This window comes from Chaetura pelagica, unplaced genomic scaffold (assembly GCF_000747805.2).
Source record: "Chaetura pelagica isolate M959 unplaced genomic scaffold, ChaPel_1.0 scaffold210, whole genome shotgun sequence".
Classification (NCBI taxonomy): domain Eukaryota; kingdom Metazoa; phylum Chordata; class Aves; order Apodiformes; family Apodidae; genus Chaetura; species Chaetura pelagica.
Genome location: NW_009951862.1, coordinates 177485 through 193420, shown reverse-complemented (window position 1 = coordinate 193420; position 15936 = coordinate 177485). Strand labels below are relative to the sequence as shown.

General features: G+C 44.0%; 1 protein-coding gene across 3 annotated transcripts in view; it reads right to left on the bottom strand.

The window, feature by feature from the left end:
- Window positions 1–8686, bottom strand: part of KLHL8 (kelch-like family member 8) — a 12970-nt gene extending 4284 nt beyond the window's left edge. The window contains exons 1-5 of one of the 3 annotated variants that reach the window (XM_009993593.1): window positions 8372–8686; window positions 6453–7001; window positions 4057–4243; window positions 3216–3359; window positions 2059–2170 (exon numbers count right to left, since the gene is read on the bottom strand). In XM_009993593.1, the coding sequence (XP_009991895.1) occupies window positions 2059–2170; window positions 3216–3359; window positions 4057–4243; window positions 6453–7001; window positions 8372–8575 (1196 nt within the window). In that variant the 5' untranslated portion in view covers window positions 8576–8686. The remainder of the gene's footprint in view (window positions 1–2058; window positions 2171–3215; window positions 3360–4056; window positions 4244–6452; window positions 7002–8371) is intronic. The other 2 variants (XM_009993601.1, XM_009993608.1) reach the window with 2 other exon arrangements.
- Between the last annotated feature and the right edge of the window lie 7250 nt (window positions 8687–15936).

Genomic DNA, 15936 nt, shown 5'->3' with positions numbered 1-15936 from the left:
GGGACAATCCCCTCCCTGGCCCTGCTGCCCACGCTGCTCTTGCTGCAGCCCAGGACAGGGTTGGTTTCTGGGCTCCAGCGCACGGTGCCGGCTCGTGTTGAGCTTCTCGTCCGCCATCACCCCCAGGTCCTTCTCATCTCAGCAGTTCTCAAGCCATTCTCCACCAGATTTGTAATTATGGGATTGCCCAGATCCAGGTGCTGGATCTTGCACTTGAACTTTCTGAGCTTGACATGGGCCCACCTCAAGCCTGTCAAGGTCCCTCTGGATGGTCACCTTTCCCTCCAGTTGTTGACCCCACCACACAGCTTGGTGTCATCAGCAAACCTGATGAGGGTGCACTCAATCTCTCAGTGCAAATTCTTAACAAAAGGGAATTGGAAAGACCCACCAAGTGCAGTGTGACCCAACTGGCCAGGGGAGGAGAAAATTATTTGCCAAGGGTTGTGAGGCCCTGGAACAGCTTGTCCAGGGCAGTGGTGGAGTCAGCATCCCTGGAGAGACACTTGAAGCTTTTTAGATGTGCTGCTCAGGGCTCTGGTTTAGCAATAGCCTTGGTAGTGCTGGGTTAAGGGTTGGACTTGATGATCTTACAGGTCTTTTCCAGGCAAAACAATTATGATCCTATATTGAAAGGCAAACCCATGCCAGATGTTACTATGAAACTTCAGCAAGGTTTAACCGCAATTTTTTCCTTTCTCTCACTTTCTATTAAGTCTGTGTTAAAAAATCTACCAGATTTTTTTCTGCTGTATCTACCAATATGAGAGTACAATCAGTAAGTATGGTCTAGAGTGTAAGCATTAACTTTCTCCTTTACCTAACAAGACAGGAGACACATCATTTCACCAAGAACCTTCCTGTCTCACTACACAGAGGGCAGGTTCACCAATCCCAAGGCAAGAGCAAGGGAGGCACCATCTTTCTATAGAGCAGATATTGTGGTAACATCCTGGGCTTATCTTCAATTGCCACAGCAGAGGACACAGACACCACCAATGGTGGCAGGTTTTTTCTCTACCAAGTGTTCTGACAGCACCTCCATCCATGGGGGGAGTGGGGTGCAGCCAAGGCACAGCAGCCTTGTCATTTACCAAAACACAGAGTAAGAAACATCACAGAAATCTAGGGCTGGTGTTTGCTGAGAATACAGTGGCAGGAGGGAGGAAGAGGAGCAAGAAGCCACTTCCAGAAGTCTGGGTCTTGGATAGGTCACAGATACAAACAGCTTTAGGACTAGGCTGTGCTCAATGTCTTACTTCAACTTGTACATGATGCTTTTTAGAAACAACAAATGACAAACAGAATGGAGAATTAAGGAGGTTGACTTAAATGACAGCAGAAACAAAAAGTTAGATATGTGTCCAGTAGGTCCTTAAAATAATCTTAAAACGTCACAAGGCAAGACAAGTCCTCAGTCTGACTCCCAGTGTTTTAGTGCTTCTGGCCTTTTGTGGCAAAGATGCCTTTGGCAAAGGCCTTCTGGCCTTTTGTGGCAAACACACAGGCAGCTGAGGGCTTCCTGGCCTTGAAGGATCTCACTGTTATGTTCTGCTGGCTTGCATCTTGTCCATGCTCAAAAAAAGAGCAAAAAACCCCACATAACCAGTTAATCAGTTTTAAATTCTTTGTTGGGCATAACAGAAAGGCCCTAGATGTCAGAATGTAAGCACAGCTGGAGTAGGAGAGCTCTCTACTTCAGAAGCCAGCCACAGCACCAAAACAAAAAGGTAAGAGGGACAACAAAGCCAAACAAACACAGCCAATGTTGCAAGTCCAGGGCCTCTCCTTAAAGAGGTGGGTTATGTAGTTTTGCACTAGTAAGATACATGCATCTTTGTGCATGTTTGTGATGTCTGCCAGTGTGTGATGGATATTTCTGTTTGCTTTATAGACAGTAAAAAAGGGTGTTTGACAGCATAAAATCCCAAAATAGGAGGAGAAAAGTCCTAAAAATGGCAGTTTGGAAAACCAACTAATAGCAGGACAGACATGATGTTTTTCAGCAACAGCAAGAAATGATACATCACAGACTAGGACTGAAACTTGGACACATACCTCTTTGTGTTCATTGATGCCTTCATCATCCACTTGTTTGTGAGAGGATCAAATACTTCCATGCTTCCCAAGTGTTCATTTCCATCATGTCCACCTACTGCATAGACTTTACCTGAAACACATCCACATATTTCAGTACCAAGATTGCTTGGCAGCATTTTGGTTTTCCTTTCTGCAACATCCCTGCTTATGTGGAGATAAAAAGCTTAAAGGTTAAAGTTTTCACATGTTTCCAGTATCAGGATTTTAATAAGTATACATTTTATATTTTTATATGCAGTACTCAACCAAAGATCATCAAAAAAGGTCCCTGTTCTGCTGCAGCAACACAAGGTCTGCCATGTATAAAGAAAAATGGCACCATGGGTGAGAAACTGCTCTGGACTGCACAGACCTGGTTTCTGAAGATGGGAGAGCCAGAAATTAAGATAGGTCTGCTCTTGGGAGAGTTATGGTCTTAGTGCTGTGCCTGTATTGCTCTAAGTATGAAGGGTATGGGTACTATCAAATTCTGCCTGACTCTGCCATGTAAGGCCATGTTTTCTACATGGATTAAAATAATCACCTATTCAGACTTGAGGCTATAGAATAGTTTGGGTTGGAAGGGACCTTTAAAGGTCACTCAGTCCAGCCTCCTTTGCAGTGAGCAGGGACACCTCCCACTAGCTTAGGTTGCTCACAGCCCCATCCAACCTGCCCTTGAACATTTCCTGGGCCAGGGCATCTACCACCTCTCTGGGCAGCCTGTTCCAGTGTCTCATCACCCTAATTGGAAAAAAAAAAATCTTCCTTATAACTAGTCTAAATCTACTCTCAGTTTAAAACCATCATCCTTTGTCACGGGCAACAGGCCCTGCTTAAGACTGTTCCACCTTTCTTATAAGCCCCCTCTAGGTATTGAAAGGCTGCAGGCAGGTCTCCGCAGAGCCTCCTGCAGGCTGTGCAACCCCAGCTCTCTCAGCCTGCGGTCCTGTCTTTTCCAGAAGCATGTTCTCAGATTGTTTCAGAATCAAGACGCTTCATCTAAGAAGCTTTTCTAAACTGAAGAATATCCAACAGGCCATTGCAAGACATTTATTTCTAGCAAAAGTACCAATTCCAGCACAAGGAGGAAACAAGTGCCTCTTGCATAGGGTTGCCTGAATAGGATTACTGACCTCCCACAGAGATCACCCCCACGTGCCTTCTCCTGCTGTTCATTTCAGGGCCAAAGAACCAGTTGTTCTTGCTGACAGAGTAACATTCAATGCTGCGAAACGGGTCCCCAGATCCACCTCTGCCACCCACACAGAACAGCACACCTGAGGGAGACAAAAGAGGTTTCCAGAACCCTAGCAGGAAGATGGGGGATCAAGTTGCAAAGCAGAGTGAATGGAAAATTATGGAATCCCAAAGTCCCATTTGTCTTCAAGGGGCACAGTCATTGCCCTGTGTAACTGGATGCTGGATTTTGGCCTTTGCTTGGCAAGCTGCTCTGGCAATTAACTCTCTCTTTTGCTCTTGTAAAAACAATGGCTATTTTAAACACACTTCTTGTGATTTTTTATTTTTTTTTGCTTAGGGAGTTAATCAGCTTGTTACATATAACAACGTAAACATCAGGAATTGCAGTCTAATATTCATCACTCACTTGTGGTATAGGTTAGCCAAAGAGCTTAAAAGTTAGCTGAACCTTCTCACACCAGAAGCTAAGTGTCCATTGGTTTTGGTCTAGCTTTCAGTGTACTGCCTCCACATAACAGACTTAACAGTTCTACATTTACTAGAGAGAGAGCCAATCAGGATAATTAACACATTGAGGACAGAAAATGACTGCTACAGTTACCTGCTAGGAAAACACAGCACATGACCTAATTACCAGTGAGGCACACAGTGGCTTTCCCAATTCTGCATTAAGTCAGTAACAACCATTTATACCAAGCTACCTAACACTGCACACATGTGCCACCTTTTCTCCACACCACTCCCTACTGGATAATCAGACACACATTTAATTACCAGCAGTCTGCTTCCTTGGTGTTGTGCGAATGGAGTACTCAAAGTCTGGCACTGCCCTGCTGCTCAGGTGAAGGTGGTAGTTTCTTGCTTCATCCAGCAAATCCCTACATTTTAGATTCTGCTTGACAATCTCTTCCTTGGCCACAACACCCATTAGGAAACAAATGGGCAAGAGAGGCAGCAGCACCTGACAGAAATGAAGACAGTTGGAGTAACTGGCTGAACTGACTGAGTCTCACCATTCACAGTGACACACACAGAACAGATGGCAGCTTCTGAGCCAGCTGCCAGCCCCATGCTCTTCCCTTTTGAAAAGAGTGACTTTCATAGTTGGTTTTGGGATTTTTTTTTTCCCCCAGCATAACAGAAATAGGAACAGTTCTTTTGAGTGACAAATGTTTGCTTACAACCATTGGCGCTTCAGCAGCAGTGGATAATTGTCCCTTGGCTCAGGCTGAGTTGAGGAAGGATTACAAAAAAATCAACTGAAAAATAGGTTGAGAGCAAATTGTTTCCTTCCCCAAATCCTTCCTGTGGTTCCACAAAGAGGGCTGGTGAGCAGGCTAGGGAATGGAATGCTCCTTCTGGGTGAGGCTAGAGGCAGTCACTGCCCAGAGCAACCCCTGGTGATGGGGCACATCTGGAACAAGGTCAGCCTGGCCAAGACTGCCTTCTCCTCACAGCCATTTCTTTCAGCAAACCTTCTATTTGTCCTTGGGATGGAAACAGTGAGGAATATGGAGTATAATCGGGCAGAAAGGTATTAGCAGGAGGGGAAGTAAAACCACCCTCTGACTTCCCAAGTTTTGGTATCAGTGCTCTCAAGCAGCTCAGCAGTCATGGTGAAAGAGACTATCCTGAGAGCTGCAGGATGGTGCTGTTCTACAGCTGAGTGTCCCTCTCTTCAGGCAAGCATCTCTACTTGTTCTTCATTGCCACTTGCTTTTACTCCCATTTCTTCCTTTGCTTTGGTTTGGCTTGGCTTATGTTAGGCTGATTAAGAGCAGCACCATAGCCCTGCTAATCAACTCATGAGGTTAGTGCTGGAGAAAGAACTCAAAGCTAACAAATTCAGGACCTCATTATAACAGTTTAACTTGTAAGGCTGATTATGATGTGGACAAGAAATATTAAGAAGCCTAGTCCTGGTTTTCTAAATCAAGGCTCCATACAGTCTTGCAAACAACTCATATTTACAGGAAGGAGTTTACTTTTTTCATTGCTTTTTTCTAGACTCAGGTGTCCATGAATAGAATAAAGCTGTTAACCTGCTAACTCAACTGGACAAACATCCCATTTATTTTTTTAAATCTCAAATAATACTGTTTGTACCAATAACCTCATGCTAGTCTATGTGAAACAGGAGGTTCCTGGAAGACAGAGTTGTCATCTTTTACCAGGAAATGTGAAAAATGAGGCATGCAGACAATGACAACAGTAGGTTAGTGGACCTTTCATTATTCACATGACACAAGTATTGGCAGTTCTGTCAAATGCAAAATATTCAGGTTGGAGTTCAGTGACAACTGAAACAGCCCAGTTGATCATACCTGCTAAGATGCATGGGATGTTTTGCAGTGCATGGCATGCTCCCCCCTCCTCCCCTAGCACAGGTGAGCCATACCTGCCTCAAGTACTGTATTTTAAACTCCCACAACCACCACAGATGGAGCTAGAAGTACCTAACACTGGCAGGAAGAGGTCCAGTGGGTGTTCAAAGAAGTTCAGCTTGTCCAGCTGAGAGACTTCTTGCAAGCTGTATGTATTTATTTCAGAAGCAGTGGACTTGCTTCAAGCCTAGATAATTAAACTGCAAACTCCTTTCAGATCCTACAGATATGACTAACGGTGCTTGTCTAGTGAGCAGTCAAGGGTCAAGCTTAGGTTTCCTAGCCTGCTTGCTGGGCTAACACATAGAATCATTGAATGGTTTTGGACAGCTTGCTCTTTTGTTAATTAAATACACTGAATATTCTACATGTAGCATGACTTGATATGACATCTCCATTACTAAGTAGCCATCTCCATGGCTACTTTCCTAGCCTTTGCTCTCCTTTCTTACATACAAATACCAGTGAGGGAAGGGAGCATTCCAGGCTGCAGTTACACCAAACCAAGGGAAGTGATGGTTTTATGTTCTCCTATCTGTGTAAATCTAAGAAGTCTGTGCTCTAACACAGATCCACCTTTCTCTTGGCTCCCAAGCCACCAGTGAGCACAGAAACTGGAGAAGACTACTTCTTCCTGATGCTGGAGATCTAACCTGCCTCCCCTGACAGCTCACAACTGAGAACACCAGGTGAGCCACCGACTACTGAGACACCTTGAGCTCCACCCAAGTGGGTTATCCAACTAAAGCAGCCCGGAGGGAGGGAAGGTGCCTCCCTCTGCCCTACCTGTGCCAGTATTTCATCCAGCCACGTGGCGTGATGCTGCGGGTTGGCCAGCAGCCACTTGATGGCAGCGTTGTAAACTTGTTTTTCGTTCTCGATATTCAGGTCGCTAGAGGACAGGAGCTTATGGAGGTGCTGGGGGGACACGCTGACAAAGTCCTCACACTCCACCACCTCGGCGAAGTGTTCGCAGGCAAACTGGTCAGCCATGGCCATCAGGTCAATGCGGTTGTGGCTCTCTGCAAACGCCCTGACTGCCAGGCAGTTGGAGGGATGGAAGTGCAGCTTCATGTATTCACAGCACGCCTTGGCCACCAGTTCCACCTGGAGAATGCAAGCAGCATACAGGAGAGGCTGGACATTGTCCACTGTCAGGGTGAGGCGGGAGGAGTACACGAACTTCACCAGGTCCTCGATCGCGTCGCCGTCAAAGTCCCTGATCTCGATCAAGGTCTGCTTGGCTTCAGCCATCTCTGACAGAAACATGGCTCTAAAGTAAGGGATGACACAGGCCAGCACCAGTTTGTGGCAGGAGATAAGCTTTGAACCAACCTGGAAAATAAAGAAGCAAAACCCCCAAGCTTTCACTGGAATGTCATCTGCAGCTGGGAAAGGAGGGGCAGTTGAGCTACCATAAGAATTCTGAACCTGATCTGCACTGAGTTACTGCAGTTTGTTCAAACAAACTTATTCCATCTGCCCTGTATTTCTGACTTTAGATCAATGCATCCCAAGTTGTCACCTTATGGTAATAGCACTGATGCACTGAATGTGCTTTTCTTTAACAGCCATGTCCTAGTTTTTATATGAAACATCCTTAGGAACCTTCTAGGTGCACCTTGGAGACAGGAGTAGACTATTAGGCTTGTTTGGTTTATGTGTATTTAGATGCTTTAAGCAGGGAGGAATTGTAAAGTGACATTATTAGACTGCTTAATTGAAAACCTCTGAGCTTTCACTACTGCTGAGTTGATAATGCTGTTTGTAGAAGCAAAATAATGTAAAACCACAGTAATAACAGCTCTTACAGGGATTATTAAAAGTATTAAAGAGTTTTAGAAGCTGTTTTGCCACAAAATTATCCTACTCCCCATGACATCAGAGCTCCTTTCCAGCTACTATCATATATATACAATCATATTCTGAGAGCTAAGAGCTAGATTTTTCCCTGTTAATATCTAATAGTAAAAGTGGTAAGCAAACCATTTATCCTAAGGGCATTTGTTGCAACCTGTTCTTGGTATAGGAGCCACACTTAATTATTTAAGAAAAATATATTATCTCGCACTACTAACATGTCTAACTAAGCCATACCTGGTATTTGCAGGTGTTGACAACCAGTGCTGCTAGCTATGAATTGGTTGTCATCAGGATGTAAGTAATATACAAAGACTGCAGTAAAGCAATGCTATGCCAGAATCATAAAACTGGTTTCCTCCTCCTCTACTCTTTGAACATAATTGTCTGGGTTTGGTTGTTTTTTTTTAAACTTTCTTTGAGAATGCTGGAGGTTAGATCTGCTCCAGAAATCCTGTTTGCCATGAAAGATCTAGCAGAGCAACAAAGAATGCAAAAACAGAGATAAAATTGGGCATTGAAGTGAGGACAAAGAGGCTACAAGGAGCTGAAACTGCACAGTAAGACACTGATCAACTGTGGGAGCTTGCTTAGAAAGCAAGTTAGGTGACATGAAAGTCATGTACTTCTTCTTTTGGACTGTCAGTATCTTAAGTGTTTCCATTTAAGTTCTAAACTTCCTGAATATGAAAAAAACGCAACCCATAAGCCTATCTAGAGGTGCCTCAGATGCACCAGGTATTCTGTGGCTTCCATGCCCCTGCCCAAAATCACAGCCACCTTCAGCACCCTTGTCTGTAGCTGAACCTTCAGACTGGTAAACACAATGGATGTGTGACTATCACCTTCAGTGTAACATCACAGAGCTCTCCAGCTTCAAAGAAGTGAAGAAGAGAGCTATGAAAATCCTTCCAAGCCTCATTTGCTTCAAATACAAAGCTGTCATCTTCACCATCATTGCTGGAAGACCTGGGCTGCTGCTGCTGCCGCCTTTTTCCCTTTACCGGATGTTCTTTTGCCTGCTCTGGAACCATGGATTCTGAAGCCATTGGCTCTTTTCTTCTTTCACTGTGTGAAGAGTCAAAAACCTCTGGCACAACAAAATCCAGTCCATCAGGAGTGAAGGCCTAAAGTGCAGTTAAATTCTGCTTATCTTCCTGTTTGAAAAACAAAGACAAAACACAAAAAAAGCAGATGAGACATTAGGTACTGCGAGTATCTAACACTGATGATGTTATAAACCACAGAATCCCAGACTGGTTTGGGTTGGAAGGGACCTTAAAGATCATCCAGATCCAACCCCCCTGCATGGGCAGGGACACCTCCCACCAGACCAGGTTGCTCCAAGCCCCATCCAGCCTGCCCTTCAACACTTCCAGGGATGGGGCAGCCTTGTACATTTAAGCAAAATATAAAAAGCTTTTACAGAACTAGAGACCAAGAATTTACAATTACAGAAAGACCTTGGAATTAAAATAATTTCCTTTTATCTAGCAAACTTCTAAATCCAACAGATTGATATTTAAAGCATGAACATGAGTGTTTGTTACACGTAAGTTTGCTCCCGCTGGCTTTTATTTTAGACTGTGTTCACCCAGCTTAGCTGAAGATATTTAAGGTGTCTAAGATTTGTACAGCTTGGCTCAAAGGAATTTTAGCTGTACAAACATCCCAGCTTTCCTAGGGCTGAAAGATGAATCCTGGATACTCGAGACAATGGGGAGAAGGGTTTTTCTGCTTCTGTCAGTCAAATATTTTACTCTTCTTGTTACTGTGGGATTCAGTTACGTCAACCTTGAAGTCCACCTTTTTAGTCACAAATAGATGTTGTGCAACAGGGAAAGTTTCCAGCCCAGTAGTGCATTTTAAGTTTCAGCTCGGTGTTTCTAAAAGCTGTTAAAGCCAACTCAGTGAGATTTCCACTGTGTATCCACATGCTGTGAGATTATGAAGCACACAAGAAAAAAAGGAACACTGCTCGAAAGCATGGAGCTACTGATTCAGCAGGCAAACTGCAGTTCTGTTAGATTCTGGCAAGGCAAGCAAATGAGTTTGTAAGGTGTTAAGACAAAGTCACTGAAGAGCTTATTTATCATAGAATCACGGAATGGTTTGGGTTGGAAGGGATCCTAAAGGTCATCTAGTTCCAGCATGGGCAGGGACACCTCCCACTAGACCATCTGTATCTGATGCTTATAGAAAGGTCTTGGAGGTGCTGAGCTCTCATTTGGAAGAAGTCAAGTGCATATTTGGATTTATTAGTTTAGGACAAACTAAGTACACACTTAATATTGCAGGGAAGAAAGGAGAAACAGCCACAGATAGAAGAAGCACATGTACCAGGCTGCCCCATCCCTGGAAGTGTTGAAGGGCAGGTTGGATGGGGCTCTGAGCAACCTGGTCTGGTGGGAGGTGTCCCTGCCCATGCAGGGGGGGTGTAACTAGATGGTCTTTAAGGTCTCTTCTAAAAGCTGTTAAAGCCAACTCAGTGAGATTTCCACTGTGTATCCACATGCTGTGAGATTATGAAGCACACAAGAAAAAAAGGAACACTGCTCGAAAGCATGGAGCAGTGCAATTCAGCAGGCAAACTGCAGTTCTGTTAGATTCTGGCAAGGCAAGCAAATGAGTTTGTAAGGTGTTAAGACAAAGTCACTGAAGAGCTTATTTATCATAGAATCACGGAATGGTTTGGGTTGGAAGGGATCCTAAAGGTCATCTAGTTCCAGCATGGGCAGGGACACCTCCCACTAGACCATCTGTATCTGATGCTTATAGAAAGGTCTTGGAGGTGCTGAGCTCTCATTTGGAAGAAGTCAAGTGCATATTTGGATTTATTAGTTTAGGACAAACTAAGTACACACTTAATATTGCAGGGAAGAAAGGAGAAACAGCCACAGATAGAAGAAGCACATGTACCAGGCTGCCCCATCCCTGGAAGTGTTGAAGGGCAGGTTGGATGGGGCTCTGAGCAACCTGGTCTGGTGGGAGGTGTCCCTGCCCATGCAGGGGGGGTGTAACTAGATGGTCTTTAAGGTCTCTTCCAACCCAAACTGGTCTGTGATTCTGTGAAGGGAGCTCCCAATATGGCAATATCAAATTAGTGTATGGAAACACAAGAGCAAGTCAGTTACTGCTCCTCAGATAAAAAGAGGTTTCTGTGACACATTAAAAATTAACATGTTTAATACAATTTTAAGAAAATATTCAGATAGAGGTAGTATGTCACACCTTCATTTTGATGAGACTCTGTGACAGATAATGTATTAGATAAGATTTTTATTCTTCCCCCAAGTCATCAATTCAGGAGCATCTTATTTCTGTGAGACATCTCAAGCTGCCAAATCTTTTTAGATACCTATCCACAAATCCTCCACTTGTCTTCATTAAGAGTTTTCAAACAAATCATCATCTACTATGGAAAGTACCAGCTGTAGCCATAAGACAACTGTAAAGCTCACTCTGAAGGAGGGCCACGTCACTGTAGAGATCCAGAAACAGCCCTGTTATGAATTATATTGTTTATTTAGGAAAAAAAAAATCCAAGGAATTTCACAATTGGACTCACTCTTATAGTTAACTGCTGTGAAGAACCCATCTTTATCAACAGGATGCACTGCTGCAGTTATACACAAAGTAATACTACAGAGGTAAAACACAGTATTAAGATAATATACTGAAGATACTGTAATACAACCTATCATGATCCAGACAGAGGGAGAGGACAGATGTTTCATTTGTAGCAAATACTGCTTTGGGCTGATCTGAATGCTTACTTCTAGGCCTTTACTGTTCTCAGATTTTAGATGGAACAGAAATGAGTTTTAGTAGCACTCAAATCAAGATACTAAACTCTGGAAATCAGAAGGTCATACAGAAGCCATGAAGGTCAGGATAGTTCAACTCCAAACCTACTCCTTCCCAGTCAAAGTGGAATGCTTAATATTTTAGTCACTGCACAGCCTTAAAGGGGGAGCATATGAAAAGCCCAAGAATGTGAAGTTACATTTTCACATCCTGAATTATACAGAAGTTCACTAGCTTAAGAACCACTAGCTAGGAGGATTGATCAGCATTCAGGTTAGCGTGCATGATGCTCTGTTAGTTATGCAAAAAGACCCCAAAACTGAGTGAGAAGAGCCATTTACACATTTGCTCCCCAAATCAACAATAATGCAACAGTAACATCCAGCTCCTTGAGATTAGTTTAGTACTGGTGAACGCTGCAGACTTACACAAGGACACACAGTCTTTCTTCTCTAGAACAAAGAGTTCTACAACTAAGAGTGTAAGTGACCACCACAGGAAGTGACTGACTCTAAGGAAACTAAAGGAAGTGGCTCATTCATAACGTCTGTTACTCCTTGTAGACACTCCTTGCTCAACACTTTCCACCAAGGAATAACTGTCTGACTGAATAAAACAAACCACATGTTTGTTTATAGCTCAACATTGTTTGCTGAGAGCAAGTCAGCAATTTTCTTGTTCAAGGTAAATATTTAAAAACATTGATGATGTCTGCTGTTCCCAGAGTGCAGCTGGGAGCTGGAATTCCAGGCTCCAGAGCTGGTATTCTGGTCCTCAGGCAAGGGGTTGAGGACCCCCTCCTAGCTCTTCCTCACTATCAAACTTAGCAAATCAAGCAGGAATGGAAGGTCAGAGCACAAGCACCTTCTATCTGCTGCTCTTTGGATACCAGTACCATCCTAAAGTGAAATGATTTTGATTCAGACATGTCAGCTAGATCTGAAACTGAATTAAGTGTAAAATTCCTCAAGTCATGTAGAATATTTATTTCAGCAGAGGTAAAATACCTCAAATAATTTTGAAACAAAAAGAAATGGAAGGCATTGGACAGTAGCAGGACATGAATGAACATCACTGTCATGAAGTTAAATCCCAGGAATCCTGGCTGACAAGCCAACATAGATGTTGGAGTACATGGCATCCTCCCCTGTCAGTTACCATGAGAGACAGTTCCCCAGAAAGAGAGGATTGCCCTTGTTCTTCCACTGACACCTGGGCGGAAGACACTTCAGTGCTACAGAACAGAAGCAAAACCAACGGAAACAAAACCTCCCACTATAACCCCAACTAAGCAGTGTTCAGATGAGAGGTCTTCCTGTACCCATAAATCCAACACTTGTTACAAGCAGTGGCACTGAATTTGGAAAGAAGCAGGCACAAGTCTGGCAGAAATCAAGATACAGGTCAGGTGAAGCTTCACTAACAACCCTGTGTGGAATCTAGTTGCCCACCCCCAAGATGAACAAAAGCCACCTCATCATCTATGCAGAGGAGGGCAGTGATCCTCCCTCTGGAAACAAAAGTTAACTGAAGGAGATGAGAAATTTGCCTCCTGGAAATGCAGAGTGTGTAGGAGCCCTGTGAGGTTCTGCAGGTGACCTGAGTGCAAACAGACTGCAGGCATATAAATATGTACAGGTGTGCATGTGTGGCTCTGTCAAACTAAGTTGTCTAACACAGAGCCTGATGATGACAGAGCAGGTGATCATCCTGTGCTGCTGACCACAAGATTAGATAAGGATATGCAGTGACAAGTTCTCCACTTTAATCTAGCCAACAGAACAAGTCTAGCTGTTGCCCTGTGTTGCACGAAGGAAACATTTGAAAAGAGGGCAGCTGGCAGAGCTAAGGGAGACAGAGGGAGAGAAGTGAGAGAGGCAGGAAGCAGCTGCAGTGCAAACTGCAGCCAAGCAGCAGCTTTGGTAGGAACTGCACCATGCAGATGTTGGCTGTTCAGTCTGGTTACAGCTGCACCACCAAGAAGGAACACAGGGGTGAGGAGAGGGGGGGACTGACAGACAAAATAGTGGTGGAAAACGTCAGTGCTCTCCCCTTCTCCATCCACCAGTGCCATCAAGAGTTATAGAAACCCACGCAACACTGCTCAGATGCTCTTGCTAATTAAGTCAAATCAAGGTTTGAAAACAGGGGAAAAGTTCAAGTTAAACACTATTACAAGTCTTAGCTTACTGTGATTTTCAGCAGAAAGTTAATTTAACAAGGAAAAAAAAACAAACAAACCCCACAGACAGAAACCACACATCTAACTGGTTTAGCTTGTTTCAAACCACAAGGCTTCCTTGTGTAGAAATCCATAAAAAATGTCTTAAGACTAAGACAAAATTTCTAGATCCTTTCAGTACTTCAAAGGTTCTTTGCAGCAAAAGCTTCAAATTTTTATGGTTTTGTGTTACTTGTCATACAGGTAGTTCAGACAAGTGAAATGGGTAGAGTTGACACCATCTTTCATCTGCTCCTATAACCAAAGCCTCATTTGTGCCATAAACATGCTAACCATGAACAAGGACTGCTTGGAAAAATGCAACAGAAAAAAGGACAGAAAAGTTGTTTTGTGGAGCACAAAAACCAGAGTCAGATAAAATCTCACTTTGAAAAGAGTTCTCCCTGGCAATCCCTTAATCCTGTTTTGAGACAGCTTCTTCTCTGCTTCCCTTGATCCAATATATGAATATGCTCCAAGTTCTACTGAGGCTTAATCCCAGCTTCCATCAAACCTCAGAAAAGCCAGCTGTCTTCTGGGCTTTATGGGATGACAGGTTGGTTGACTATTTTGCATCACCCAAACCAACCAACCTACCTACTATGCCAGGAGGTGCTTAAACTGGATTTACCTTTGCTTCAGAACAACCACCAAAACCCATGAGAAGCCCCAGAACAGCAAAGAAGGACTCTGCTTTGCAGCTACAGGTGTACTTAGGAAGGGATTTATTTATGCAAGGTAACCTTGGGAAACAAAGAAAGCAAAAGAAAAACCACTGCACATCTGTGCAATTCTTGGGAATGTAGTGAAGTGTTGATTGATATGTAATAAAAAAATTTAACTAGTACTTTACATTTGTAGGAACACAGAACATAGGTCTTTACCAAGCAGAGGCACTAATTGTTTCCTCTGATGGACCCAATGAAATAGAACATTAGTTTTATGGTTTTCACAGCACTGTTTGGTCCAGCCCTATGTGGGAGTATAAAGGGAAAGCAAGATAATTTCTAAGTCATTTGCCAGCTGCCTTTTATCCTGGCCATGTAAGTCAAGGCATGGTACCCAGCAGAGCATCCCAGAGCTGTAGTCAAACATCATTTCCCACACACCCACCAGGCCCACCCTCTCAGAGCTCTCTGCCAACAACAACCATCATATTCTCTCTCTCATCTAGAGATCCACTGAGGCTGCAGCCTCATGCTTCACTCATAAGTCAAACAGTTCAAACCACAAGGCAATCTCATCTTCCTTTTGTTCCAAGAGCTGTAAGGCTCCTTCAAAAATCTGTTTGAAATCAGGAGGGGGCAGAGGTAATACAAAATAAAACAACTCAAGAAGCTGTAATGCAGGTATTATTACAAAATCTGGTGAAGCCTGCTGGGGAAGAACAAAGACTCTGGCTAAGATGGTACTGATGCCTGGCATCAAACTGGCAGGAATGACACAACGACTGCGTCCTCTGGTGACCACACTGATTAAACAAGCTTCTACAAAGAAAACTGGATGCCAGGCTACTGACACCTTGGTAACAATTTATAAACAAACCAAGTCATGAGTACATCACTAATAATGTGCTGCACAGAAACTACAGGTACAACTTGGCACGTTCCAAAGCGGACACACTTCTTACACAGCACAGGAGAAACACAAACATTATAAAGGAATAGGCCCAAACTAACTTAAAAAACCTCAGACCAAATTTTTTTAAGGAATGTGACTGAACCTTTTAGCAGCTTAACCTCTGTTACAGGCAATCCAAGCCATATGTGACACACCTGTAGTGGCTTCACCTTGTTAACATTTTGGTGAGCTGCTTCACCTGCTGTGGTACTTTCCTATAGTCACACAGGTGTGAACTGTTTGATTGTATGTCCAGAGGCCTTTCTTTGCAACAGGCACAGAAAGTCAGTTTGTGTAACTTTCACTACTGCAGATAACACAGGAAGGAGCAGCCAAAGGAGGAACCAGAGGCCCCGTCTGCTTTGAGAACTGCACGCTCCCCAGGGAGCTTAACTGATGCTTCCCAGTTAAGCAACTGGCTTGAGTGGAGATGGGAAAGTGGAACCTGTCAAAGCAAAAGGAAGCTCCAGAAGGCCATACCAAGGGCTGCTGTAATCCTGATGTATTTGGGAAGGAACGAGAGGCCAGGCACTCGGGAGGGCTCTCCCCAGCAGCAACTCGTCTTTTTAACACCAGGAATAGTTGGTCTGGGGTAGCTGAAGTGATTCTACCCATGACCCACCAGCAGGAAGCTGACCAGGACACGGGTCTCTCGGGCCGTGGTCCCCACAGCCGCGGATGTCACGCAGGGCCTGGACACGTGTGGGAACGGGAGCGTCCCGAGGGTGCTGAGGGGAGGCCCGGGCAGCGTGTCACCCCGCC